We start from the raw sequence: 27,291 nt of genomic DNA, 5'->3' as shown, positions 1-27,291 counted from the left end.
GAAGTTGCTATAGAAAGCTCATATTTGCCTCAAAGAGTGAATACATGCTATTTAAAATGCAGTTTCTCTCTGTTTCTTTCAAACTGGGTCCTCAGGGTCGATCTAAAGCATGCAGGGGGTCCAGGACCCCAGAAAGGTTGAGAACCACTGGTTTAACATATCAGCTACTGAACATAGTATTTAGCTGCAACATGTATTTAACTGTTTATAGTGGCTGCTTCCTGTTTACAGAACTCTGAATTTATTATTTATTCACATGATAACGATAAAAGTACAAAGTAAGGGAACTAGCATTACCCGCTACAGCGGGCACGACATGCTGTATTAGCAGCTGAGGCTAGCAGTAGTTAGCTGCCTTATTTACGGACGTTAACTACATTGTAAACACACACCACAACTTAAGAAATAAACTTAATATAACTGTATGAGGCGCTTTTGCACTTTGCTCACCTGTAGAACAGAAACAGAGACGGTCTTGGGTGAGTTTCGGCCTTCTGTGCTGCTTCCTGCTACAACAGGACTCCAGCGGCCGTCCGCCTCATTACAAAGCCGAGACTGACACCTTCTGACGCAAATGGGTGCTGATCTACAGTTACCTCAGGTGAAGGTGAGTGTTTTATCAGGGACACAGAGCGTTTTAAACTATATTAATGAGAAAAAATAATGCTGGGGGGGGGGCCAAATTAATTGCAAGAACTAATTAGAAATAATTCTGGACATAATCTGAACGAATAAAACGTCCAGGGTGCCGCACTGTTCTTACACACTGGATATTCCTTCACTGTCCCATCATGAGATTTGACTTTGGCTGGAAAATGTCAGGAGTTTTTCAGCAGCACTGATTTACAGGAAAACACGGAGAATGTCATTTATCACTTTCTCCAGTAATGTGTACAGTTTTCACTGTGCTGCTCCTGAATCAGTGATGCTGTTGAATGTGTGTCGTCCCGCCCGGATGAAAGTAACACAATCAAATTGTGAACTGGAATTGGTTACATTTTTGGATTTTTTTTTTCAAACATTGGACAACTTCCTCGCTAATTCACAATTACAAATATAAAATGCACTTCAACCATTTTATTTGCTTCAAATATTATTAAAATTTTGCAATGATTTGCACATAAACCAGGGTTAGGGTTCGGAACCAGCCTTCTTTGTGTTGTTCTCTTCCTACTCTTGTCTGTCATGACAATACAGAATCGTTGTGTTTTGATAAGCTGTTAACTCGCAGAGTGCGGCTGCATTACTCTTGTCCAGACAGGGACCAACATTTATGCCAGGTTTTCTCCGAAACCATAAAACTGAGTTAAAAACTAAATTGCCTATAATATAATTATAAATATGACACGGGAAATGATAATCACAATGTTTAAACCGACAAATTTACTTTTAGGTCTCGGCAATAATTTAGTGGAAGTGTGACGTAGTCACCAGATTTTCTCTGGTCTGGGGAGTATTGCTTGCTGAAAGTGGTGACGTCATTTAGTGCGTTTACATTCTTCCGATTCTGAGTAAATCGCCGTATTACATTTGTCCTGTGTTACTTTGTACCGGCTCTCCCCTACGTGTTACTGCCATGTTAAAGCTGAAATAAGTTCATTGACGCTTTAAAATCATCGCGGTACTGATGATAATCCCGTTAGCCGGTCTATGACGTTTTCCATTGTATGTTAGCATTAAGATAATATTGGGTTAAAGTACTCTTAATGCTATTTTAAATATATGAGTGTTCAGTGATTTGTGGTTTTATTCTGTGGATGACAAAGTTACTCCTTCATTTTATCATTCTCACTTTCGGTCTAAAAAAGCCGAGTCCAGTCGAGGAGAGCCGAATCTTCAGAGAATCCGTGCAGACAGGGGGGTTATTTTGATGGACACACCATGAGGCCAATCACATGAGAGGACAAACTGATGTTTTCACAATAATATTCAGCTGGTAAATTGACATAGATATGAAGTTTTACAGGTGACCAAGAAGAGACGTTTTCTTTGCTCTACAACGTAACTTTGTGAAAATAACATGTCTGTGGTTGTTCTCTGATCCCTCCTTCGTTTCTTCATGTCTTCTGTTTGTGTCTCTCTCTCGGAGTGATGTTGTTACTGAAGCCGACTCTGACCCCTCACTGAGCGGGTCGGTGCGGAGAAACACTCCGTTACCTCCGACAGCTGAGCGGTATCGCTTCTCGGCCTTTTGGCTAAGATCAAGTGTAGTATCTGTTCTTATCAGTTTAATATCTGATACGTCCCCTACCCGGGGACCATATATTAAATAGATGTTTGGAACAGGGAGATGGAATAGGGGCTTGCTCCGTCCACTCCACGCATCGACCTGGTATTGCAGTATCTCCAGGAACGGTGCACTCCCTCTGTGTGTTCAATACAAGTCCTGTTCAGCTCAACATCACCTTAAACACATGATGTTGTCTTCATGTGTGTAACGCTGAGTGTACAGAGTGTTCATGTTCAGTTTATGGTTTTAGAATCAGTGATGCATTCATGTAGAAACATCAGTTGAATGTTGCTGATTTCATCAGGTTATATTCTGCTGACCAGACTGAATCAATAAAGTTTTGTTTCAACACGTCATCGTTTAAATGTTGGTTGTATTTTGCATTTGTCAGCTGAATCCACAGAGTCACTGAAACGATGAAGTAAATCCAGGAAAGGAAAAACATTTGGCTCTGAATCTCAATGTAGATTTGAACAAAGAGCTCCAGCTGAAGAAAACAATGCTGTCTGTTTCCAGATGATGAAGAACTCAGTTCTCAGTTGATGCTCAGTTATCTCCATCTAGTGGACAGATGGTAGAAGTTGATTCCTGAAAAGAGGACGTGACTTTTCCTCAGATCAAACTGTTGAAGGAGAACGAGCAGCTTCTTCCTCACTGACTCACTCAACCTCTGTCTCCTGGGTTTGGATTTAGGTCTGGGTCTGGGTCTGGGTCTAAGACCAGGTGGGCCTGCTCAGAGTCTCTGTGTTGGATGTGAGCTGCTGAAATCTCTGAACACCATGACACAGATAATATCAGTCTGATGTGTCATCTGTAATCCAGATGTTGTCAGCAACAAACAGATGTTCCTGACAGAAGGTGCTCTGATTCACTTCAAGCAGCACATGACCCTCTTTCTCAGGAGCACACACAGAAAAAATAAGATTTTCTATTCCAACAATATACGTGATGTCCTTGTGTATGAATGAATGTTTCACTGATGCAGATTTTTACAGAACAACATCAACAACTAATAACTCCACAACGAGACTGTGTGACATCACTGGAGATCAAAGGCATTTCCTGTCTTTCATTAGATTAGATAGATATGTGTGTGTTTATGGGCGGTGTAGCTCAGTGGTAGAGCATTAGACTCTGAGTGTCTCCTGCCAAACTGCAACTTTGAACAAGGGTCAGTGTTTAAGTCCCACCTACCCCAACAAAATGCTGAAGAAATACACTCATCTTAAAATGTTCAAATGAAAAGTCTCCATCTGATGTTCTTTTCATTTAGACTCCATGCAGGCTGTTAATGATTACTTTGTTTGTGTGTGGCTGTTTTGAATGTCAGATCTTTGTTGTTCATAAAGAAAGGCTTTAATAAAGATCAGAATGAAAAGGAACATTTCCTCCAGTCTGTCACGCCCCACCTGTCATGTCTCTGTTCCCCACCAGTGGGGTGGAGCCCACACTTTAAGAACGGAGGCCCTATAAGCATCCAACAGCATCACTGAGTCACTGAGCACAGTGACAACTGTACACATTACTGGAGGAAGTGATAAATGACATTCTCCATCTATTTGAGTCAGTGAGGAAACATGTGAAGAGAAGAAGCTGCTCGTTCTCCTTCAACAGTTTGATCTGAGGAAAAGTCACTTCCTCTTTTCAGGAATCAACTTCTACCATCTGTCCACTAGATGGAGATAACTGAGCATCAACTTAAAAATCCTCCGGTCTTCCATGTGTGAACTATAATACCAGTGAATTAAACAAAGATGGTCCCTGGGTGGGCTCGAACCACCATCCTTTCAGTTAACAGCCGAACGTGCTGACCGATTCCAGCTATAATTATCCTAAATGTTGCTCCCTTTGTGTCTGACAGAGATCCTGAACCTTCATATTGCTGGATGGATGGATGCAGACAAGAAAGTTCCATTACTGTGAATAATGCAGAGAAAAGACTAACCTTCCTCTGGTGTTGCCAAACACATTGATAATTGTGTCACAGAGACAGGTGAGGGACACTCACTGACTGTTCTGTCTTTACATGAGGGAGGCAGGAAGTCGGACTTTCTGTGGACTGTGTACTTTGAATCCACTGATCTGAGTTCAGCTCTCAGTGGAACCTCTGCCATCTGATTTAGTGTGAGAGGGATTGAGAATAACCTTCACCTATATAACATGTGAATAACATGCACCCACCACCCAAAACAGAGAGGAGGCTTCATCAGATGATTTCTCTTTTCCCGTTCTGCAGTAGCTCAGAGCCTCTGTGGTTAGGTAAGGATCCAAAGAGGATGTAGATAGTTATGAGGTGAATCACCTGGATTTTTCAATAAAAAGGCGTTCCCTGACTGGGAATCGAACTCGGGCTGCAGCAGTAAGAGTGCTGAATCCTAGCCACTAGACCATCAGGGAGCGTAGATGCAACAATACAACCATTTTTATGGACTTAACTTCCATCAAAGGCGAGCATTTCAAATCAGAGCGGGTTTTTAACCTGACGCAGCTGTAGCTGGACAGAATAGTTTAGTTTTTACTTTTGATTGCACATCCGGTGCCAGTAGATGCACCGATCAATATTTTTGATGACTGAAAAGTTGTCCCCCTCAGAAAACATCTGACTGCAGTGTAAAACACTTTAAATTATCCTGTTGTAAAAGGGTTGTTGCTCTAGGGGTCTGATTCTCGCTTCGGGTGTGAGAGGGCCTGTGTTCAACTCCCAAATGAGCCCTTTGTGTTATGTCACTAATATCAGTTCCTGACCATCATGACTCTTCCCAAAGTTTGTCTCCTATGAAAAGCGGTCAATCACCAAATTTCCATCTGTGCAACACAGCAACAACCACTTTGCTTTGTCCAGAAACTGCAAGCAAAAGCTGTAATACAGGAAGTGATGAGCAGGAACTCCACTGAGAGTGAAGCACTGCTGGGGTTTGGATGCAGGATGTTCTGTTTACAAGACAGACACTTTAAGCAGCTCAGCATCAGTACTGCCAGTTTCTCTGCAGTTTCATCTGGAGAGTTGGACCTGGTAGACCTCCAAACCTACCTGGGTCTGAAAAGAGACAACAAAACAAGCCTGAGATGCTGCAAATGTGATCCCTATGTTTGTACGGCCCACTCTGACCTGAGTGTCAAATGCCACTCACGTGCATGAATTCACATACACACAAACACACACACACACACTGGCGCCACCCGACAGCACGGTGTTTCCAGCATTTTGATGTTGGTTCATAAAGTACTTTGCAGTTTAAACATAACAGCTGAAAAAGAGGACATTTCACTACTAAATCCCTTCTGATAGCCAGCAGGAGCTTCACTCACACTTCTGGAATTTTCCTGTCCAGGCAGGGAAGGTTTCAGCTGCTGTCTTGTTATTTTTAACAACACTTGACATTAACAATGAGGCACTGCTGGGATTTGAACCCTGGATCTCCTGTTTACGAGACAGGCGCTTTGACCAGCTAAGCCACAGCACCACTCTCTGTGCTGTAGGATGTGATGATGGAATTGTAATGTGTATGCTACAGTTGGGTTGGATGATAAAGGGTGGAGTTTCTTTTTGTATTGTTTTAATGTCAGCTCTGCCTGGATACAACAGTGGTCAGGGCTGTATGATGTATGTTTATACTGAAACACTGACAGCTCTCCTCCATCTCACTCTTTTACTTACTCTGGGTTCCAGCCCTCGTTGGTGCAGCAGGCAGCACGTCAGTCTCATAATCTGAAGGGTTACCGCCAGAAAAGGGACTAATGTTAATTGTATGCTGAAGATACCTCATCCTAAGTATCCCACAAAGTCATGACTCCTGCCAAATCATGAAATTTTCTCCTCCAAACCTTTGGACACAGCTTTGAGCTTTCTCACAGGTGTCATTATTTCAGTGAAGGTGTATGTATGGATGTATTCCCCCTGAATCCTGCGATTCACAGCTTCCACCAAATGGAGCCAAATAAGACACAAAACATATTGTGAAGTGAGTCTGATGATGTCACCTGATGATGTCATAATACTGCCAGAATGAAACTCTTCCTTTGAAGCTGCTTTGAAGAATTTCTAAAATCACATGTGATTCAGGTGTAAACACAAAGGCTGCCCCACTGTCACCATTCAGAACAGCTGAGAAGATTATTGATCATTCATTGATTATTAATGATCAGCTCAGAACCAAACAGTGTATCTGAAGCACAGGAAAGAGTTCTGCTCTCCAAAAATCTGATCCCTCAATGGAGCCTGTGACATTTCCCTCCTTCATTATTAACACTGGAGATGCCGGGGATTGAACCCCGGGCCTCATACATGCAAAGCATGCGCTCTACCACTGAGCTACATCCCCTGCATGGTGTGGTAGCTTCAGCAGTTTTAGCAGCTTTAGCTAGCCAGACAGCTTCTGAGCTCCTGCGACAGCTAAAACACCAATTTCCCTTCTCCGCAGCACAGCATGAGCCACAAAGTTACTGTTGCTTCACTTTACAAGATACTACAAATAACACAACCAGCCAACCTCACACAGCTCCATATCATAAAGGTTAGCTCTCCTGACGACTGCAAGGCAACAGCTGGGCTTGTAAGCAAAGGAGATGCTCATTCTGTGATGTCACAAAGGTTTGAATGACATCACAGACATCAAAGACTCCTCCCATTTTTTCTCCTGAACTCCACCATAGAGTGCACACTGTTAATGAAGCTCAAAAGGCAATCATGGTCCTGCCATCACTTCCTGTGTTACAGCTTTTGCTTGCAGTCTCTGGACTAGAGAAACAGCAGTTTTTGGCATCAGCAGCAGCTGATGCCAAAAACCAGGGGCCTTTACATCTTCAGTCTAACGCTCTCCCATGTTAGCACAGCGGAATTAGCTCAGGCTGCTGGCTTAGTATGTATTAGTAATAATAAGTCTTGTAAACAGGACATGTTGCATCCAAACCCCAGCAGTGCTTTGCTCTCAGTGGAGTTCCTGCATTACTGCTTTTGCTTGCAGTTTCTGGACAAGACAAAGTGGTTGTTGCTGTGTTGAGCAGATGGAAATGTGGTGACTGCTTTTCACAGGAGACAAACTTTGGGAAGATATTGGCAACATAACACAAAGGGCTCGTCGGGGATTTGAACGCGGGACCTCTCACACCCGAAGCGAGAATCATACCCCTAGACCAACGAGCCATTAGCAGCAATGACTTAAAGGTCCTGGATCTGAGGGAGCCACAGGGCGCACACAGGCTTTAGTGTTTTAAGTCCTAACTTCTTTATTATGAAACAGTCAAATTCCCATTTTATGTGCCTTTTCAACATTGCATAGTGCATGAATGAGTGCAACACTGAATTGTTTAATTAAATCTAAAACTGATGTTAGACTGAAGATCTAAAGGTCCCTGGTTTGATCCCGGGTTTCAGCATCAGAGGTGGACCTTGTTTTGACCTACATTTCCAATATTCTGCCTCGTCTTTCAACCACACCACAACCACATGAAATATTGTGAGGTTGAATGCTGCACGCTGACTGGTTGTGTGTCCAAATGGCTTCAAAGACATCTTTCTGCCATTCACTCCTCCAAACCTTTGGACACAGCTTTGAGCTTTCTCACAAGTGACACAGGTGTCATTATTTCAGTGAAGATGTATGTGATATGGTGACCAAGGAACTGTATTCAGGCTCCAGTCTCTTTATGCAGGTCATCTCTCTCTCTGCCATTTACTAATATATATATATTATATTAGTATATTTGTACCAACCAGCACCAACCACTAAAATAATGTTCCTCTTGTCCAGATTCTGCAGGTAGAAGCTGATTCAAAGAAAAGAGGGATTGGCATTCCTCATCTTTTTTGTCCAAATTCTAACCAGGACCAGAACAGAGAAACACAAAGAATTCATCAGTGTCTCTGATTGGAGTGAATCAATAGATTCTGTAATTGAAGTCATCTAACGTCTAAGAAGACATCAATTTAAAACTTGTGATCGTTTTAATTGAAATTCCAACCAAGGTTTGGAAGGGGGGGGCGGGGGGTGAAAATGACAGGAGGGTTAAAGAGCAGTGTTAATGGGCAAAAACAAGCAGAACTGTCACAGAACATCCAGCAGAAATGGAGCCATCCAGCCGAAATAGCTCAGCTGGGAGAGCGTTAGACTGAAGATCTAAAGGTCCCTGGTTCAATCCTGGGTTTCGGCATCAAAGGTGATACCTGAGTGAGATTCAAACTTTGCCTTTTTTTTAACCTACATTTCCAATATTCTCCCTCCTCTTTCAACCACAGCATGAAATATTGTGAGGGTGGATGTGTCACGCTGACTGGTTGTGTGTCCAAAAGTCAGGGGCCTTTACATCCCACAGCCCACACATCCACCGTTCAACAACATTCAATAGACATGATTAGCATCTAACTCAGCTACGTTAGACAGGTTTCTGAGGAGCTCAGACATCTGGGAGAGACTCGGAGTAGAACAGCTGCTCCTTTCTGATGCTCCACTGACTGAGCTACAGATGATTCAGTAACAGCTGAGTTATCTTTAGTCCAACAACTGCTGTCCATTCCTACCACAGGGAGCCACAGGCTTTAGTGTTTTCAGTCCTAACTCCTTTATTGTGAAAAAGTCTAATTCACATTTCATACAGATTTTTCATCCACTTTGGAAGAGTTTGGATCACAAATTTTGCAAAAGGCTTTCTTTGTCAGGAGTGGGATTCGAACCCACGTCTCCATTCAGAGACCAGAAGACCCTTTAGTGCAGGAAGGAGGTAACCTTGAGTCTGGCGCCTTAGACCACTCGGCCATCCTGACAGACGGAGTGCTCATTGAATTTGAATTACTTCCATGTGACAAGTGTCTACGCTCTACTCTGCATTGCCATCATATTGGAGGTGGGTTGCTGCAGTCAGCATTGGTGGTTCAGTGGTAGAATTCTCGCCTCCCATGCGAGAGGCCCGGGTTCAATTCCCAGCCAATGCAATGGCCACTGCTCTCCATGAAAAGCAGCAGTCAGCACTGCCTGGATACAACAGTGGTCAGGGCTGTAGGGCACTCTTCTACTTACTCTGGGTTCCAGGCCTCGTTGGTGCAGCAGGCAGTGTGTCAGTCTCATGAAGTTCCACTTCCAGGCCATGGAAGCAATAATGAGAAGTCATTTCCACTGTGTGCTGTACAAGACGGAGAAACAACAAGTTAAAGGTTTCTGCATCGTTGTTCAGTCAGATCAACAGCAGGCTGCCATCCACAGTTCATCACTTTTATTTTCATTCCTTCTTCAAATCTTTATTTTTATCATTTAACATGTTTTGCTGTGTTTGAACTCCTTAACGCTTTGAGCTACAGAAAGAACAGGAGCTGTCGCACCACACAAGCATTTCAAAATAAAAGCAGATTTAGATTATTTTATTTGTATCTTCAGCTCAGATGTAGGCAAAACACAACACTGTCGTCGAGAAAGATCTTTTCCACTTTGGTGACTCAAAGTGACGGTGGCCACTGGAGAATCCAGCACCTTGGACCGCTCGGCTACACCACCACATACAGCTGCTAGCTTCACTGCACTAATGCCACATGTCTTACATTTTGTGTCTCCTCAAAGCTGCGTCCAAAGGATTGAAACATTGATAAGGTGTTTTTAAATTATTGAAAAAATTTTTCTTTTCATTCTGATCTTTATTCAAGTGTTCTTTATTGACAAGAAAGAGTGGAAGACATGGAAGCAATAATGAGAACAGATGATCTGTAATACAGGAAGTGATGAGCAGGAACTCCACCGAGAGTGAAGCACTGCTGGGGTTTGAAAGCTGCAACAATAGCCAAAAAATTTGCTGAAAAATTAGCCCATCAAGAGACAGAGACATGCAGATCTTTTCCTGTTGCAGCCTGCTATTCCAGCTAGACTTATCCTAAATATCTGCCTTTAAGGCCATCGTGAATGATTTCTAAATATCTTTGAAACCTGTTGATGGTGAACTCAGAGGTTGTTAAAGGGCCTTTTCTCAAAGCTTAGCTTGCTTGCCAGTGCAGGGGAATTAGCTCAAATGGTAGAGCGCTCGCTTAGCATGTGAGAGGTAGTGGGATCGATGCCCACATTCTCCACAAGACTTTAAGTTGCACCAATGGCCACCATCACTTTGAGTTACCAATGTGGGATAGATCCTCAGGACAGTTTTGTGCTTTGCTTTACCTGCAAGCTGTTTCTCTGCAAGCCTTTGATGGAAGTTCAGTCCACAAAATGGTTGTATCAAATCTTCATCAAGTTAGAGCGTAGTGCTAATAACACCACAGTCATGGTGTTATTGGTCATGGTGGCACCATGAAACTACATGTTTTCATACGCAAGCACAAAGAAAAAGAAAAATCTTGCCTTTGTCTTTTTCTGTTTGAGCCCCAACAGTGCTCATTAGTTTAATATATAGAAAACGTAAAGTTGGATTTGATTCCATAACAATAACAGTAGTAGTAGCAGTAGTAGTAACAATAAATCTCCAGCAGGTGGAAGTATTGCTGCTCAGATGTCATGTACACTGTGGGACACACAATACTCACAGAGGACTTTATTGTGCTGCAGTGAGATGTATAAAAAGCTCCAGTTTTACAGTCAGAAGAACTGGAGAACCTCAGAGTGACAGTAGCTGCTGGATGTAAGATCATATCACAGAATGCACAGCTTGGGCTACTGGCAGTGGTGGGATTCGAACCCACACCTCTGAAGAGACTGGAGCCTAAATCCAGCGCCTTGGACCGCTCGGCCACACTACCATACATTTATATAGAATAAGAACTAAGTAAAGGTTCTCTGACTTAAACAGGTTCATTTCAATGTTGTGTGTTGTGTTCTCCTCTTCTTGTCTCCTTTGACTAATATTTACAGATTTGGGTTAGGGAAAACATGGAGAATGTCATTTATCACAGTCTGATCAAATCCATGACTGTGGTGTTATTAGCAACACGCTCTAACCAGCTGACGTTGAGGATAATTCTGACTGGATAGGTAATTCTCACTGGAATAGCAGGCTGCAACTTAGACAGACTAAAGCAACCACCGACGAGGATGGGATTCGACGGCTGGGTGACCTGTGGATGTCCTAAAAATAATACCATACAAACCAGCACAGACGAAACACAAAGGAGACAGACTTTTTCACTGATATTTTGCGTGGGGTGGGGGGCCAGCTTCACACAGGTGTGTGATGACCCTGTAGTTGGCACACACCCTCTGGTCCCCCTTCTTGAAGGACTGTTAATGATTCCTTTGTTTGTGTGTAGCTGTTCTGTTCTTAATGTTGGATCTTTCTTGTCAATAAAGAAGGCTTGAATAAAGATCAGAATGAAAAGGAAAATTTTTTCTATTTAAAAAAAAAAAAAAAAAAAAGAGCCACTCACCAAGGGCTTGTTGGTCTAGGGGTGTGATCCTCGCTTTTAAATAAATTTTCGACTTTGTGTACGTGATTGTGGCCTCCAACATTTCTCCAACACGCTCTTTCTGCAGCTGGCGCTCAGGTCGCACTCTCCCCTGGAGGTGTGGGTTCAAATCGTACTTCTGACAGAAACCACTTTTCTTTCACCTCTCCTGCTGTAAGGTGTGTTTCGGGACAAAGGTATTTTGGTTGACTTTTGACCGCCCACACTTTTGAGACTGAAATTCCTTTCACATCTGCATGAGACTACACCTGCAGGGTTCCATGGAGTCCTGTAAAAATATTGCCACTCTGTCCTTCGAAAATGGAAACAACCTTGTTTTGTCCACTCTACATGTATGAATGCATGCAAATTGTCTGTCTGATGAAGCCTCCTCTCTGTTTTATCCTCAGCAAGAAAATGTAAAATAAAATTAATTTTAGAAGTGAGCTGAAAGAAAAGGAGCAATTCTGAAAACAAGTTCAGGAAGTTGTGCATTCACCACTTCAGAGTTTTTCAGATGTGCAGTCAGTCTTCCTGGAATTCAGATATTTTTTTAAAAAGGTGGCTTATATGTGAACACATTTTACCTCACTATCATATGAAGAAATATCACAAACCAGATGAACTTCTCAATGTGATGATCAGAGAGCCTTTAGATTTCATCATCATATGATAGAAACAAGTTGTTTTTTTTGTGAGTATATTTTAATTAGTAAATGGCAGAGAGGCCTTCAGGAAACAGAGAGAGAGAGAGATGACCTGCAGGATCAACCCCTGGCTGGGACAGGGCTGTTTGTTTGAGTCAAGCTGAAATAATTAATTTCAGAGCATCAGACTTTTAATCTGAGGGTCCAGGGTTCAAGTCCCTGTTCAGGTGATGCAGCTTCTTCCCTTTAGTGGTTCACATTATAGACTCCACAGCAGTGATAGGTGACACTGATCTATGAAATTATGAGTCTTTCATGTTCAAGGCCCATATGTGCAGGAAAGATCTTGAGTCTGTTACCTCAGACCACTGAGCCATCCTGACACGTGTGTCCAGCTGCCAGTCTCTGGTGAGGAAACAGAAAAGTTAATGCTAGTTTTGATAGGACAGTGTCAGCTCAAAGTGCAAAGCTTGGCAGTGGTGGGATTCGAACCCACGCCTCTGAAGAGATTGGAGCCTAAATCCAGCGCCTTGGACCGCTCGGTCACACTACCACATGTCAGTCCTAGCTTGCCTGCAATAATGCCACATGTTTCTGACCCCTGAAAGTTGCATCGAAATGTTTGGAGCAGAGAATGTTAGTACAAACTGTTTGTAAATGTTAGCACCTTGAAACTTCCGACATAGCTTTTTATCTCTCATTTCAGCATTAAGAAGCAATGCCTGCTATAAAAGGCATTCACGTGGAAGACCTAGAACCTGTGATGTGTTTCACTAAGAGCTCAGTCATCACACTCAACTGATGTTGTAAACAGGTTACATTCAGAGGAATAGAGGTAATTAGTAGCGATGGGATTCAAACCGACGCTTTGAAGAGACCGCAGAATGAATGCAGCACCTTGGACCGCTTGGCCAAACTACCACCTTCACAGCAGTCATGACACCCATGTCACATTATGAGAAACCTGGATGTTGTGTCCAAAGGTTTGGAGGAGAGAATGGCAGGAAGATGTCTTTGAAGCCTTTTGGACACACAACCAGTCAGCGTAAAATATCAGAGTGTTAGACAAGACTGAGTGACGAGTGACTAAGCAGGATAATGTGGAGCGGTAATTGAGGGATCAGAGTGTTGGAGAGCAGAACTCTTTTACTGTTTGGTTCTGAGCTGATCATTAATAATCAATGAATGATCAATAATCTTCTCAGCTGTTCTGAATGGTGACAGTGAGGCAGCCTTTGTGTTTACATCTGGATCACATGTGATTTTGGAAATTCTTCAAAGCAGCTTCAAAGGAGGAGTTTCATTCTGAGTATTGTGACATCATCAGGTGACATCATCAGGTGACGTATCAAAGGCAGCAGCTCTTCAGACTCACATCACAATAAGTTTTGTGTCTTATTTGGCTCCATTTGGTGGAAGCTGTGAACAGCAGGATTCAGGGGGAAGTGACCTCACAGTAAACATTGGAACTAAACACAGGAAGTAAGCTACAGGAAAGTAGATCCCTCGAGCTGGTTCAAACCTGAACCTTCTACTGCTGGATGTGCTGCTGTGACGTGTGTTAGCAGAAACACATCACAGGCTCCAGTGGCACAATCGGCCAGCGGCGATATATGACAGTAACCTGCAGAGTGATGCTGAGGTTGTGAATTCAAGCCTCACCTGGAGCAGCTGCTTGAGCTTTTGGAAGAAAGGTGGTATCTTCTTACAGCGCAAAATTTTTTTTTTTTTTTTTTATGGACATTTTATATACACAATAATTCTTTCTTTTTTTATGTAGACCAACATTCTTTTTTATGTACTTGAACATTCTTTCTTTTTATATACAAGAACATTATTTTTTTATATGAAAAAGAGGAGGGAGAATATTGGAAATGTAGGTCAAAGAAACCTGAGCTCAAACCTCACTCAGGTACCACCTCTGATGCCGAAACCCGGGATTGAACCAGGGACCTTTAGATCTTCAGTCTAACGCTCTCCCAACTGAGCTATTTCAGCTGGCTGCCCTGCTCAATGCAGGATGTTCTGTTCACCATCCACTTCTCCAAAGTACCACAGTGAAGGCTTCAAATGCACATCTCTCACACTGTCCTTTGAGTAGAAAACTATCCAGGCTGGAAAATGTTGAGTCAAAGTAGCATTGCTGTGCATGGTTGTTGTGGCCGAGTGGTTAATGCAATGGACTAGAAATCCATTGGGGTTTCCCCGCGCAGGTTTGAATCCTGCCAACAACGTTTACTTCCTTTTATGGACCAAGTTTCCCATTTGGGGAGAGACACAGCTGAGTGCTGTTGTTAGGACTCTCAGAGGAGGAGAGCACTCACTGGTGCTCAGTTATCATTATCAAGGCCGGTGATAGGGACACACCTTTAGTTCCACTTCCAGGTCATGGAAGCAATAATGAGAAGTCATTTCCGCTGTGTGCTGTGCTGAAATAGCTCATTTGGGAGAGCGTTAGATTGAAGGTTTAAAGATCCCTGTTTCAATCCTCGGTTTCAGCAGCTGTGGGTCCTTTCAAAGACAATCCCTGAGCTTTGTTTTTTAATTATGGAGTTAAAGTCACTGAGTGTAACACATCACAGATTCTATGTTCTATGAACGCCTTTTATACCAGGCATTTTTTCTCAAAACAATGAGTTAACTTTTTGCTACAGAAAAAACAAGAACAACCATGGAAGCTTTTCAAAAAGCCAAATTTAATTGATTTATTTGCATCTTCAGCTCAGTCCCCAATTTGGAAACTTACAGTAGCTGCTGGATGTAAGATCATATCACATTATGCACAGCTTGGGCTACTGGCAGTGGTGGGATTCAAACCCATGCCTCTGAAGAGACTAGAGCCTAAAACCAGCGCCTTGGACCGCTCGGCCACACTACCATACATTTGCGTAGAATAAGAACTAAGGAAAGGTTCTCTGACTTAAACAGGTTCATTTCAATGTTGTGTGTTGTGTTCTTGTTGTGTTCTTGTGTGTCCAAAAGGCGTCTTTGACTTGTCTTTGCAAAAGAAAAAAAAACACAGACGCACACATTCACCATATAAGAAGTGGAGACGGTTTGGCTCCATCACTGACATCCCTCGACACTGGAACCTCGAGCCAGCACCTTTGATAAAGATCAGCTAACAGCCCTGTGGTTCCATGGTGTAATGGTTAGCACTCTGGACTTTGAATCCAGCTCGGTGGAACCTCTGTCTTCTGATTTAGTGGGATAGTGACTACAATAACACTCCACCCAAAACAGTGATCCACCCCTGAGCAGAGAGGAGGCTTCATGAAACAGTTTCTCTTTTCACCTGCTGCAGCAGCTCAGAGCCTCTGTGGTTCAGTAAAGGTCCAAAGAGGATGGAGCTCAGTGGTAGAGGACATGTCATATTGTGAATGAAGCTCACAGGACAGTCATGGTCACATACTCTTCTCTCCTTTAAAACCTTTGAGGTTTCTCATAATGTCACATGGGTGTCATTCCTTCTGTGAAGGTGGTAGAGTGGCCGAGCAGTCCGACCTGCTCAGGTCTCTTCAGAGGCAAACAGTTTCAACTGCCAGCTTGTTATATCTGTAGTATCTAACAACCCAGGATCTCCTGTTTACAAGACAGGTGCTTTGACCAGCTAAGCCACAGAACCACGCTGAGGTACATGTATATACAGAGGATCTGTTAATGGAAGTGTAATGTGTATACTGCAGTTGAGGTTGATGGTAAAGTGATTTGTTTTAATTTAGGACTCTGCATCTACCTGAACCTGTTTGACTGCAGATGTGCATTTTCATTTGGACCCCAGGAAGAGTAGCTGCTGCCTCAGTGACAGCTAACGGGGATCCTAACAAGTGATAAACAATAAACAGACATTTCAAAATGTATTCTTTCATCAAATGTTCCTAAACTTCTATTAAAGGCAGCATTATTGCAGCAGTCAGCACAAAAATACAGGTTCTGAGGTTATTCTGAGATGGAGAAATAACATAGTTTGTTCGCAGTTCGCATGACACAACTGAACATCTTCTTTTCTCACCTATTTTGCTTAATCTGCTTTTTAGTGTCCAGGACACAGAGGAAGAGGACGTCTCCACATGCACACTTGTTCTTGATGTTTTCACTTACTGTTAAATTAAAAAAAATAAAATTTTAATTCATCCAAGTGTAATTAGTTGTTATGTAATATATATTATATATATATACATATATACATAAAACAACTTTGTCCCCAAACACACCTTACAGCAGTTGAGGTGAAAGAAAAGCAGTTTCTGTCAGAAGTGGGATTTGAATCCACACATCAAGGGGAGGTTTTTCACTCAGACAGCTGTTTGCCACTGTTGGTCGAGGGCGTTCCTCCTTCCTGTTTCTCCAGCATTCTGGGGCTGAGGGGCTCACAGTGGACGGAGTCTGCATCCATCAGAGAATGTCTCTCCTGACTTGCCAACCTGGGCCACCTGGTTTTCACCCAGGCGGCCCAGGTTCAACTCCCGGTATGGGAATTCTCTTGGATTACATGACACAAACCTGTGGAGGTGAAAAGGCTCCAGTGACGTAGAGCTCCTGGCACATCAGTAGAATTCCTTTTTGTTGATTGAAACCAGGTTGTTTCAATTTTCCAAGGATGGCGTGGCAATATTTCAACACGTCAAAGGAATTTTGGTCTTTTAAAAGTTTGGGCGGTCAAAAGTAGACCAAAACAACTTTGTCCACAAACACACCTTGCTGCAGTAGAGGTGAAAGAAAAGCAGTTTCTGTCAGAAGTGGGATTTTAACCCACGCCTCCAGGGGAGACTGCGACCTGAACGCAGCGCCTTAGACCGCTCGGTCTAAAATGAGCCGAAAAATTTGTCGAAAAATTAGCCCATCAAGAGACAGAGACATGCAGAACTTTTCCTGTTGCAGCCTGCTATTCCAGCTAGAATTAATAAATATCTGCCTTTGAAGCCATCAAACATGACGAGGTGGCCGAGTGGTTAAGGCGATGGACTGCTAATCCATTGTGCTCTGCAGGCGTGGGTTCGAATCCCATCCTCGTCGGTGGTTGCTTTAGTCTGTCTAAGTTGCAGCCTGCTATTCCACCTAAAATTATCTATCCAGTCAGAATTATCCTCAACGTCAGCTGGTTAGAGCTGAGCCACTTTTTTGATCATACTGTGATAAATGACATTCTCCATGTTTTCCCTAACCCAAATCTGTAAACATTAGTCAAAGGAGACAAGAAGAGCAGAGGTTGAACGTTTCCCTTCGATAGCTCAGTTGGTAGAGCGGAGGACTGTAGAGGCTTACAGCTGAAATCCTTCGGTCGCTGGTTCAACTCCGGCTCGAAGGAGGTCTTTATTTTCATCGGCCTCATCCAGCATGGTGATGAGTTTGCCGACAGACAGGAGGTGTTTTATACTGCAAGCAGCACTGAGTTTCTAACATTCAGGAATTGAAATCCCAGTCTTCCACAAGACAGGCAGAGATCTTATCCACAAAGGGGTTTAAACAAAGAACATCCCTGGGTGGGCTTGAACCACCATCCTTTCAGATATCTGAATTCCAGGAAGACTGACTGCACATCTGAAGGCTCTGTGTTAAACTTCTGTTAGGATCAATGCTGGTGCTCTCCAAGTTTGTAGGCTGCCTTTTTGGTGTCTACACGGCCTCATGGATTTTTTTACATGCTGTCAAAAGAAGACACTCGAAAAGCAGCATACAGTACTTGCACAGACGAGGTAATGTAGGGAGGAAAGGAAAGAGAAACATCACGTGGTGTGTGACTTCACTTCCTCTGTGGATAAACAAGGAGAATAAAGTTGTTTCCTAACAGCTTCTATCCAGAGACCTTTAGTGTGTGAGGTGAACATGACAATTTTTACATATGTTGGATGTTGGCAATTGGTTCCTTTGCATCGGTTGGGAATTGAACCCAGGCCTCCCATTTGGCAGGTGTGTGTTATTTGGTGTGAACATATTTTCGAAGGACTGAGTAGCAATATTTCGACATGTCAAAGGAATTTTGGTCTTTTAAAAGTTTGGGCGGTCAAGAATAGACCAAAACAACTTTGTCCTCAAAAAACACACCTTGCTGCAGTAGAGGTGAAATGAAAGTGGTTTCTGTCAGAAGTGGGATTTGAACCCACGCCTCCAGGAGAGACTGGTATTTTGGTCGACTTTTGACCGCCCACACTTTTAAAAGACTAAAATTCCTTTCTCTTCTGCATGAACACATACTCATGCCTGCAGCGTTCCATGGTGTAATGGTTAGCACTCTGGACTCTGAATCCAGCGATCCGAGTTCAAGTCTCGGTGGAACCTGAATCTTACCAATGAAACACTGCGAGTCCTGTCAAAATATTGCCACTCTGTCCTTCGAAAATGGAAACTACCTCCTTTTGTCCACTCTACACATATGAATGCATGCAAATTGTCTGATGAAGCCTCCTCTCTGCTTTATCTTCAGCAAGAAAATGTAAAATAAAATTAATTTTAGAAGTGAGCTGAAAGAAAAGGAGCAATTCTGAAAACAAGTTCAGGAAGTTTTGCATTCACCACTCGAGAGTTTTGAAATGAAATGAAAATCAGATTTTATCCCCATTTATATTCATAACTGTAAACTATGATCTCTTAAAGTTAAATGTAAAATCAATCGAAGAGTACATCCAAACTTATACGTTGACTCAGGTAGTAATTTCTTCTCATGCTGTTTCTCCTTTGCTACTGCAGCTGTTACATTTTCGGCGAAACATGCTCATCCTCTCCGTGGGCCTGCTTTAAGACCTCCAACTCCACTGGGTTGAAATAACTGGATCTCCATTGATGATGGCTTTTTATAGAGGTTGTGCACACGTGCAACTCAACGTGAACATGAACCAACTAAAATCAGCTGTTCTGGAACCGGATACTCAGATTTTCAAAGAGAGTCTGAGAGTAGAGTCTGTCTTGTAAACAGGACATCCTGCATCCAAACCCCAGCAGTGCTTCGCTCTCAGTGGAGTTCCTCGTCATCACCTCAACTAAGCAGAAAGTCATCTCTGCAGTAAACGTAAAACGTCTGTATCTGTATCGTAGAAGAAGTAAACATTTTACATTTTCTTGCAAAAGAAAAAAAACCACAGAAGCGCACATTCACCATATAAGAAGTGGAGACGGTTTGGCTCCATCAGTGACATCCCTTGACACTGGAACCTCGAACTAGCACCTAGCAGGGTTCCATGGTGTAATGGTTAGCACTCTGGACTTTGAATCCAGTGATCCGAGTTCAAGTCTCGGTGGAACCTCTGTCTTCTGATTTAGTGGGATAGTGACTACATATAACAGTAACTCCACTCTCCCCAAAAACAGTGATCCACCCCTGAGCAGAGAGGAGGCTTCATGAAACAATTTGTCTTTTCACCTGCTGCAGCAGCTCAGAGCCTCTGTGGTTCAGTAAAGGTCCAAAGAGGATGTAGCTCAGTGGTAGAGGATTCAAACCCAGGAGACAGGTATTTTGACCAGCTAAGCCACAGAACCACTCTGAAGTACATCTATATACAGAGGATCTGTTAATGGAAGTGTAATGTGTATACTGCAGCTGAGGATGATGGTAAAGTGATTTGTTTTAATGTCGGACTCTGCATCTACCTGAACCTGTTTGACTGCAGATGTGCATTTTCATTTGGACCCCAGGAAGAGTAGCTGCTGCCTCAGTGACAGCTAACGGGGATCCTAACAAGTGATAAACTATAAACAGACATTTCCAATCATCATCAAAATGTATTCTTTCATCAAATGTTCCTAAACTTCTATTAAAGGCAGCATTATTGCAGCAGTCAGCACCGTCGTACAGTGTTGGGGAAGTTACTTTAAAATGGAATCAGTGACAGATTACTCATCACTGTAAAAGGGATGAAACAGAACTATTTCATTCCTTCAAAAAGCTATAACATAAATATATTCAACCACTTTTTGATTCCTGACCTGTTCCAAAGTGAATTGCTTATCAGACAGCCCCCCATTTCAGGTGCATGTGATTACACTGAAATAATATCAAAGATTTGTTTTATTTCATTTTATTCCATTCAGAAAGTAAAAATAATATATTTTATGACATCATTACACACAGTGACATATTTCAAGTGTTTATTTCTTTTAATATTGATCATTGCGGTAAAAGCTGTAGTACAGGAAGTGTCCTGGGTTGAAATCCCAGTCGAGCCCATAATGTCTTGTAGCCAACAGAAGTGCCTCACTCTCATGACTCTTAACAAAGTTTGTCTCCTATGAAAAGGCACTCACCAATTTCCTTCTGCTAAACACAGGACCGTGCATTTACATTTTCTCTTGTCTACTGTAGCCAGGGCCTCAAAGCCTCGGTCTAAACACCTTGTCCTTTGGGCCATGTGGGGTCTGAGTGTGGCCCATTTTAATGTCCTGTTGTCAGTTTATTGTCTGTTCTTGTCATATTTCATTGCTTCAACATTCATCAGGATGAAGGCAGCATCAAGCAGCAGAGGTTTCTGTAAAATGGACACAGTTAGGGAACCCTCAGTCTTCTGATCCGAAATCAGACGCACCATGGAACCAGAAGGGGTTGTCTGGGACTAAACTAAACAGAGCAGGTCCCTGGCGGGCTTCGAAGCCATTCACTTGTTGTCACATCTGCCCCAGTGGCCTAATGGATAAGGCACTGGCCTCCTAAGCCAGGGATTGTGGGTTCGAGTCCCATCTGGGGTGGTTTACAGCAAAGCACACAAAGCCCCCGTGAAATCCTCCACAAACTGAAGGACTCTCCACCTGGAGCAGAGGACCAGACATCAACAACACAACAGTCTGTGATCTGACTTCATTCATTTTAACATTAGAAAAAAGCTGCTGATGATTATTTTAATTTCTGTGTTTATATTCAACAATGTATTTGAAGTTGATATCTTTCTATAATAATCCATCATGGACCGCTGGACACTTTCGTATCAGTAAATCCAATGTGTTTTAAAGAAGTTCAGAGTGTTTCAGAGTTTCTGACATGATACAGACAGACAGAGAGAGAAGAGTCCCGACACTCCCTGTTCTCACCGCGGGGTGGTCACGTGGTTCATGAGCTACAACGGAGTCCTGTGGGTGTGTTGCCATTTTGTTTACTTCTATCACTCTGGTTAATAACATAATTATAGGAAAACGCACGTGCTCTCCCCGTCGGGGAATCGAACCCCGGTCTTCCGCGTGACAGGCGGAGATACTGTCCACTATACTAACGAGGAGCTGCGAAGAGACTTTTAGTGTGTGATGTAAACATGACAACCACTAAACTACAGAGACTGCACTCATTCATTTGGAGCGAACGTGAGAGAGTGACGTGTGAATCTGTGTCGCGTGGGAGATCAATGAAAGGCAGGAAATGCCTTTGATCTCCAGTGACGTCACACAGTCTCGTTGTGGAGTTGTGCATCAGTGAAACATTCATTCATACACGAGGACATCACGTATATTGTTGGAATAGAAAATCTTATTTTTTCTGTGTGTGCTCCTGAGAAAGAGGCTCAAATCCAAACCCAGGAGACAGAAGTTGAGTGAGTCAGTGAGGAAGAAGCTGCTCGTTCTCCTTCAACAGTTTGATCTGAGGAAAAGTCACTTCCTCTTTTCAGGAATCAACTTCTACCATCTGTCCACTAGATGGAGATAACTGAGCATCAACTGAGAACTGAGTTCTTCATCATCTGGAAACAGACAGCATTGTTTTCTTCAGCTGGAGCTCTTTGTTCAAATCTACATTGAGATTCAGAGCCAAATGTTTTTCCTGTCCTGGATTTACTTCATCATTTCAGTCACTCTGTGGATTCAGCTGACAAATGCAAAATACAACCAACATTTAAACGATGACGTGTTGAAACAAAACTTTATTGATTCAGTCTGGTCAGCAGAATATAACCTGATGAAATCAGCTGCAACATTAAACTGATGTTTCTACATGAATGCATCACTGATTCTAAATCCATAAACTGAACATGAATCCAGCACTCAGCGTTACAGCAGCACACCTCTGTTACTGTGGAGCTGTGTCTCTTTTCTACTTTATTATAGATGACAGAAAAAAACTCCAGATAAGAAGCAGCTGTACATGCAGTGACTAGTTCTCCTGCTCAGGTATCGTCTCTCAGATCATCATATGTTGTCTTTGTGTGTTTTTGTGTTGTGTTTGTGTTTTGATGAACTCTGACTTCCTGATGATTCTCTTGGAGGAACTGAACGGTTCCTGGGGTCCATGTTTGTCTCATTCAGACTGCAGCCTGAAGTGATCAGATCAATGGAACTGAAATCAACTGACATCAACTGACAGTCCAACAGGAGGCAGGAGGCAGGAGGAAGAAAATGAAGGCCACAGACAACAATTTCCTCCGAAGAGCTTCAGCATGAATGCTGAGAGAAGTTCAGATCTCATTGTCGGTCCAGCCATTGACTGTTTTCTTTTCACTCTTGAAGCAAAAATTCTCATTCTAGAAACCAACCAAAGCACAATGGCAAAGTAATGATTGTGTAAGCTGATGGAGTTTCAGGAACACACTGAGATTTAGAGTCCAGAGCTGAGAAGTGAAGCCAACAGTGAAGTGTCTCAGTTTCTAGTTTCAAGTCTCCTTCAGTGCAACTTCCTCAAAGACACTGAAGAACCAGGTAAGATCAAGAACCCAGGATAGAGAGGTTCAGTTAATGTGGTGTTGAAGGTGTGGAGGTGGATCAGTGAGTCAGAGGAGACTCTGTAGAAGGACAGAGAGCCAGCAGGACAGTCCACATACACTGCTACTCTGTTAGAGACAGAGGAGGAGGAGAGGGATGTTCTTTTCTTGTTGTGCCAAACAGAGTAACCATCATCAGAGCAGCTCAGACTCCAGGACTGATCATTATATGCAAACAAACAGTCATCACTGCCTCCTTTCCTTCTGATTCTTCTGTAGCTCACTGAGATATAAACCAGTCCACTCCACTCAACCTCCCAGTAACAGCGACCAGTCAGAACATTTCTACACAGCAGCTGAGGAAAGTTATCAAATCTGTCTGGATGATCAGGATATGACTGATACTCTGCTACACAGGTCACCTTCCTGTTGTTGTCAGACAGTTTGAGTTTTCTGTGGATTGTGTTTGTGTCCAGTTCCAGTTCACAGACATCTGATGGAGAGAACAAGAAACAACAGCTGCAGTTTATCATCTGTTCATTTATCAACAACTTTACTGAAAGTGAATCATTCAAACTTACATTTCATCACCTGTGAATAATGTTTGACTACATTTAAATTAAAAGCCAACAATCCAGTTACAACATCAATAGTTACTGAACACGAGAGTCAAGATGTCAGCAATGTTCTGCTTTTTTTCTGCTGTGGAGTCAAAGGTGACGGCTGATGGAGCTCCACATCAATAAACACATGAAGTGTTGATCCTGAATGAAACTCATCTTTGTACTTCAGTCAGAAATGTAAAAATCTAGTGTAACATGAGCAGCTGAGTTTTCATGAATCAAAGTGAAAACACACTCACACTTCCTCAGACCAGGTCTCAGTCTCTGTGGTCCACCATGGTCCACCCTGGAGGAAGAAACAGAGTCAGGATCAACTTGATCCACCATCAAACATGAAGCAGAGTTCCTCAGAGCTGTCCAGACCTGAGAGTGTCCAGTCTCCAGTCTGGATCCTCCAGTCCAGCAGACAGAAGCTTCACTCCTGAGTCTCCTGGATGATTGTAGCTCAGGTCCAGTTCTCTCAGATGGGAGGGGTTGGAGCTGAGAGCTGAGGCCAGAGAAGAACAGCCTTCCTCTGAGACCAGACATCCTGACAGACTGAAAACACACATCAAGAACACAAACAAAATCATGTTATACGAAGAAGATGACAGATGAAAGAACTATTGAATAAAAATGTGGTTTCACTTCATTCATCGCATCAGTTCATTTTATCTAATTTAATCTAAGATCATAAAAATATGCAAGATGTCTGACCATAAACATGAATTCTTACCTGAGAGTTTCCAGCTCACAGTGTGGACTCTTCAGTCCAGCAGACAGCAGCTTCACTCCTGAATCCTGCAGGTTGTTGTTACTCAGGTCCAGATCTCTCAGACTAGAGGACTGGGAGCTGAGGACTGAGGACAGAGCTTCACAGCTTCTGTCTGCGAGGTGACAGCCACTTAGTCTGAGGAGGGAGGGAGAGACGGATGAATAAATAAATATTTTAAACAAAATATTTAAGGAAGATAACATTTTAGTTAATATAAAACAGTTACACACGAACCTGAGTCTGTTCAGTTCACAATAGGGACTGTGAAGTTGAGCAGACAGCAGCTTCACTCCTGAATCCTGCAGGTTGTTGTTACTCAGGTCCAGATCTCTCAGACTAGAGGACTGTGAGCTGAGGACTGAGGACAGAGCTTCACAGCTTCTGTCTGAGAGCTTACAGCCACTCAGTCTGAAGAACAATCAGAAAAACAGGATAAGTGATTTAAAAAACATTTCTTCAAAGCCTCAACTAAAGAAAGATTTATTTGATCTATTTGGATTTTTTTGTTCACACATACAGAGCTTTGACCACTGGCAGCAGCCTCAGAAGAGCCTCCTCTGAAGCAGAGTATTTCTTCAGGTCAAACACGTCCAGATCTTTTTCTGATAACAGTAAGATGAAGACCAGAGCTGACCAGTGAGCAGGAGACAGTTCATCTGTGGAGAGACGTCCTGATCTCAGGGACTGTTGGATCTCCTCCACCAGAGAACCATCATTCAGTTCATTCAGACAGTGAAACAGGTTGATACTTTTCTCTGGAGACACATTCTCACTGATCTTTGTCTTGATGTACTGGACTGTTTCCTGATTGGTCTCTGAGCTACTTCCTGTCTGTGTCACCAGGCCTCGTAGGAGAGTTTGGTTGGTCTGCAGTGAAAGACCCAGAAGGAACTGGAGGAACAAGTCCAGGTGTCCATGTGGACTCTGTAAGGCCTCATCCACAGCACTCTGGTAGAGACGTGTTCTTTTAGATCCAGCCCTTACTAGTTTAGACCTTTGAGTTCTTGTTTGTTTTTCTGCCATCAGATTGACTCCAGAGTTGATGAAGGTCAGATGGACATGAAGAGCAGCCAGAAACTCCTGAACACTCAGATGGACGAAGCAGAAGACCTTGTCCTGGTACAGCCCTGTCTCCTCTTTGAAGATCTGTGTCAACACTCCTGAGTAAACTGATGCTGCTCTGATATCGATGCCACACTCTGTCAGGTCTGATTCATAGAAGATCAGGTTTCCTTTCTGCAGCTGCTCAAAAGCCACTTTTCCCAGAGACTCAATCATCTTCCTGGTCTCTGGGCTCCAGTGTGGATCTGACTCAGCTCCTCCATCATACTTGACCTTCTTCAGTTTGGACTGAACCACCAGGAAGTGGATGTACATCTCAGTCAGGGTCTTGGGCAGCTCTCCTCCCTCTCTGGTCTTCAACACCTCCTCCAGAACTGTAGCAGTGATCCAGCAGAAGACTGGGATGTGGCACATGATGTGGAGGCTTCGTGAGGTCTTGATGTGGGAGATGATCCTGCTGGCCTGCTTCTTTTGTCTGAACCTCTTCCTGAAGTACTCCTCCTTCTGGGGGTCATTGAACCCTCTGACCTCTGTCACCATGTCAACACACTGAGGAGGGATCTGATTGGCTGCTGCAGGTCGTGTGGTTATCCAGAGGCGAGCAGAGGGAAGCAGTTTCCCCCTGATGAGGTTTGTCAGCAGCACGTCCACTGAGGTGGACTCTGTAGGATCAGTCAGGACCTCAGTGTTGTGGAAGTCCAGAGGAAGTCGACACTCATCCAGACCGTCAAAGATGAACACAACCTGGAAGTGATCAAAGCTGCAGATTCCTGCTTCTTTGGTTTCAGTGAAGAAGAGATGAACAAGTTCCACCAAGCTGAACTTCTTCTCTTTCGGCACATTCAGCTCTCTGAAGGTGAAGGGGAATGTGAACTCTATGTCCTGGTTGGCTTTGTCTTCAGCCCAGTCCAGAGTGAACTTCTGTGTTAAGACGGTTTTCCCAATGCCAGCCACTCCCTTTGTCATCACTGTTCTGATTGGTTGGTCTCTTCCAGGTGGGGGTTTAAAGATGTCTTCTTGTCTGATGCTTGTTTCTGCTCTGTCCTGTTTCCTGGATGCTGTTTCAATCTGTCTGACCTCATGTTCCTCATTGACCTCTCCAGTCCCTCCCTCTGTGATGTAGAGCTCTGTGTAGAACTGATTCAGAAGGGTTGGGTTTCCTGCTTTAGAGATCCCCTCAAACACACACTGGAACTTCTTCTTCAGGGAAGATTTCAGTTTACGTCGACAAACAAGACTATGAGTTTCTGAATGAACAAAAACAACAAAAGGGATTAAAAAAAATTTCAAACTACAAGGTTGATGTTTACTTCTCCTAAGGAATAAGAATATGATCATATTTCTCTCCGTCTCCTCAGACTTTAGTAAATGTCTAATTGATCCATCATGTTAAATCCTCTTACTGCTCTGCAGACAGTCAGCCAGCTCCTCCTGCTTCATCCTCCTCAGGAAGTTCACTGTGATCTTCAGAAATGCCTCTCTGCTCCTCCTCTGCTCTTCATCCATCTCATCATCCTCATTCTTGATGAATTGTGGGTAATCTGGACTCAGACTCCTTTTGATTTTCTTCAGCTCGTTCTTCACAAAACAGACGATGTTCTCCTCCAGCAGCTGGAACACAATAACATCCTGTGTAAAGTTCACTCTCAGTATAAACTGATGGATCAAAGCATCAGATCATCAGTCAGCAGAGTTCAACTTTAGCTGCTGCTGTATCATCTGCTGCCACGTCTCTTTCCAGAGCTACACAGAAAGATTCAGACCTGCTGACTTCACTAAACTAACTTCACTGGTGTAACTTACTAAGTTTGACTTTAGATTCTGACAACACAGAGATCCTGATCATCACATGAAGACCAAACTGATACAGCCCTTCAACACATCAACTTAGGAAGTGAAAATTCAGGGTATTAACTGTGACTGTGGCTGAAGATGGATCAGACCACCTGAACTACTTCACTGATGAATTATTCCATCTTTAAACCCTGTAGAGACAGAGTCCATGGAGGTCCA

At 43.1% G+C, this 27,291-nt stretch overlaps 1 protein-coding gene and 18 non-coding genes across 19 annotated transcripts; 10 read left to right on the top strand and 9 right to left on the bottom strand.

Annotated features, from left to right (window-relative positions):
* The first annotated feature begins 2,175 nt into the window (after positions 1-2,175).
* On the top strand, positions 2,176-2,366 carry LOC115057921 (U2 spliceosomal RNA). Its single transcript, XR_003841982.1, has one exon. It is a non-coding gene; the product is annotated as a U2 spliceosomal RNA (small nuclear RNA).
* A 2,189-nt stretch (positions 2,367-4,555) lies between these two features.
* On the bottom strand, positions 4,556-4,627 carry trnak-cuu (transfer RNA lysine (anticodon CUU)). The gene has a single exon. It is a non-coding gene; the product is annotated as a tRNA-Lys (tRNA).
* A 993-nt stretch (positions 4,628-5,620) lies between these two features.
* Positions 5,621-5,694, bottom strand: trnat-cgu (transfer RNA threonine (anticodon CGU)). Its single transcript has one exon. It is a non-coding gene; the product is annotated as a tRNA-Thr (tRNA).
* Positions 5,695-6,480: 786 nt separating this feature from the next.
* trnaa-ugc (transfer RNA alanine (anticodon UGC)) lies at positions 6,481-6,552 on the bottom strand. The gene has a single exon. It is a non-coding gene; the product is annotated as a tRNA-Ala (tRNA).
* Positions 6,553-7,301: 749 nt separating this feature from the next.
* trnap-cgg (transfer RNA proline (anticodon CGG)) lies at positions 7,302-7,373 on the bottom strand. The gene has a single exon. It is a non-coding gene; the product is annotated as a tRNA-Pro (tRNA).
* A 934-nt stretch (positions 7,374-8,307) lies between these two features.
* Positions 8,308-8,380, top strand: trnaf-gaa (transfer RNA phenylalanine (anticodon GAA)). The gene has a single exon. It is a non-coding gene; the product is annotated as a tRNA-Phe (tRNA).
* Positions 8,381-8,879: 499 nt separating this feature from the next.
* Positions 8,880-8,990, bottom strand: trnal-caa (transfer RNA leucine (anticodon CAA)). Its single transcript has 2 exons — positions 8,953-8,990; positions 8,880-8,925 (listed from the first exon to the last, which is right to left on the bottom strand). It is a non-coding gene; the product is annotated as a tRNA-Leu (tRNA).
* A 97-nt stretch (positions 8,991-9,087) lies between these two features.
* On the top strand, positions 9,088-9,158 carry trnag-ccc (transfer RNA glycine (anticodon CCC)). Its single transcript has one exon. It is a non-coding gene; the product is annotated as a tRNA-Gly (tRNA).
* A 1,046-nt stretch (positions 9,159-10,204) lies between these two features.
* On the top strand, positions 10,205-10,277 carry trnaa-agc (transfer RNA alanine (anticodon AGC)). Its single transcript has one exon. It is a non-coding gene; the product is annotated as a tRNA-Ala (tRNA).
* Positions 10,278-10,858: 581 nt separating this feature from the next.
* On the bottom strand, positions 10,859-10,940 carry trnal-uag (transfer RNA leucine (anticodon UAG)). The gene has a single exon. It is a non-coding gene; the product is annotated as a tRNA-Leu (tRNA).
* A 3,214-nt stretch (positions 10,941-14,154) lies between these two features.
* Positions 14,155-14,227, bottom strand: trnaf-gaa (transfer RNA phenylalanine (anticodon GAA)). Its single transcript has one exon. It is a non-coding gene; the product is annotated as a tRNA-Phe (tRNA).
* Positions 14,228-14,381: 154 nt separating this feature from the next.
* Positions 14,382-14,463, top strand: trnas-aga (transfer RNA serine (anticodon AGA)). The gene has a single exon. It is a non-coding gene; the product is annotated as a tRNA-Ser (tRNA).
* Positions 14,464-17,163: 2,700 nt separating this feature from the next.
* trnas-gcu (transfer RNA serine (anticodon GCU)) lies at positions 17,164-17,245 on the top strand. The gene has a single exon. It is a non-coding gene; the product is annotated as a tRNA-Ser (tRNA).
* A 204-nt stretch (positions 17,246-17,449) lies between these two features.
* On the top strand, positions 17,450-17,537 carry trnay-gua (transfer RNA tyrosine (anticodon GUA)). The gene is given in 2 exon segments: positions 17,450-17,486; positions 17,502-17,537. It is a non-coding gene; the product is annotated as a tRNA-Tyr (tRNA).
* Positions 17,538-18,436: 899 nt separating this feature from the next.
* Positions 18,437-18,508, top strand: trnaq-cug (transfer RNA glutamine (anticodon CUG)). Its single transcript has one exon. It is a non-coding gene; the product is annotated as a tRNA-Gln (tRNA).
* An 890-nt stretch (positions 18,509-19,398) lies between these two features.
* trnaq-uug (transfer RNA glutamine (anticodon UUG)) lies at positions 19,399-19,470 on the top strand. The gene has a single exon. It is a non-coding gene; the product is annotated as a tRNA-Gln (tRNA).
* Positions 19,471-20,832: 1,362 nt separating this feature from the next.
* trnar-ccu (transfer RNA arginine (anticodon CCU)) lies at positions 20,833-20,905 on the top strand. Its single transcript has one exon. It is a non-coding gene; the product is annotated as a tRNA-Arg (tRNA).
* Positions 20,906-21,357: 452 nt separating this feature from the next.
* On the bottom strand, positions 21,358-21,429 carry trnad-guc (transfer RNA aspartic acid (anticodon GUC)). Its single transcript has one exon. It is a non-coding gene; the product is annotated as a tRNA-Asp (tRNA).
* An 840-nt stretch (positions 21,430-22,269) lies between these two features.
* LOC115057278 (NACHT, LRR and PYD domains-containing protein 12-like) lies at positions 22,270-25,764 on the bottom strand (the record flags this gene model as incomplete). Its single annotated transcript, XM_029524284.1, has 5 exons — positions 22,270-23,332; positions 23,702-23,748; positions 23,826-23,999; positions 24,178-24,602; positions 24,754-25,764. Coding segments are annotated over 5 exons (2,187 nt in total), but the record flags the coding sequence as incomplete, so codon positions are not given.
* Positions 25,765-27,291: the final 1,527 nt, after the last annotated feature.

Source organism: Echeneis naucrates, chromosome 2, assembly GCF_900963305.1.
Source record: "Echeneis naucrates chromosome 2, fEcheNa1.1, whole genome shotgun sequence".
Taxonomy (NCBI): domain Eukaryota; kingdom Metazoa; phylum Chordata; class Actinopteri; order Carangiformes; family Echeneidae; genus Echeneis; species Echeneis naucrates.
The sequence above is the reverse complement of the archived record's forward strand: the minus strand, read 5'-3'. Positions and strand labels throughout refer to the sequence as shown.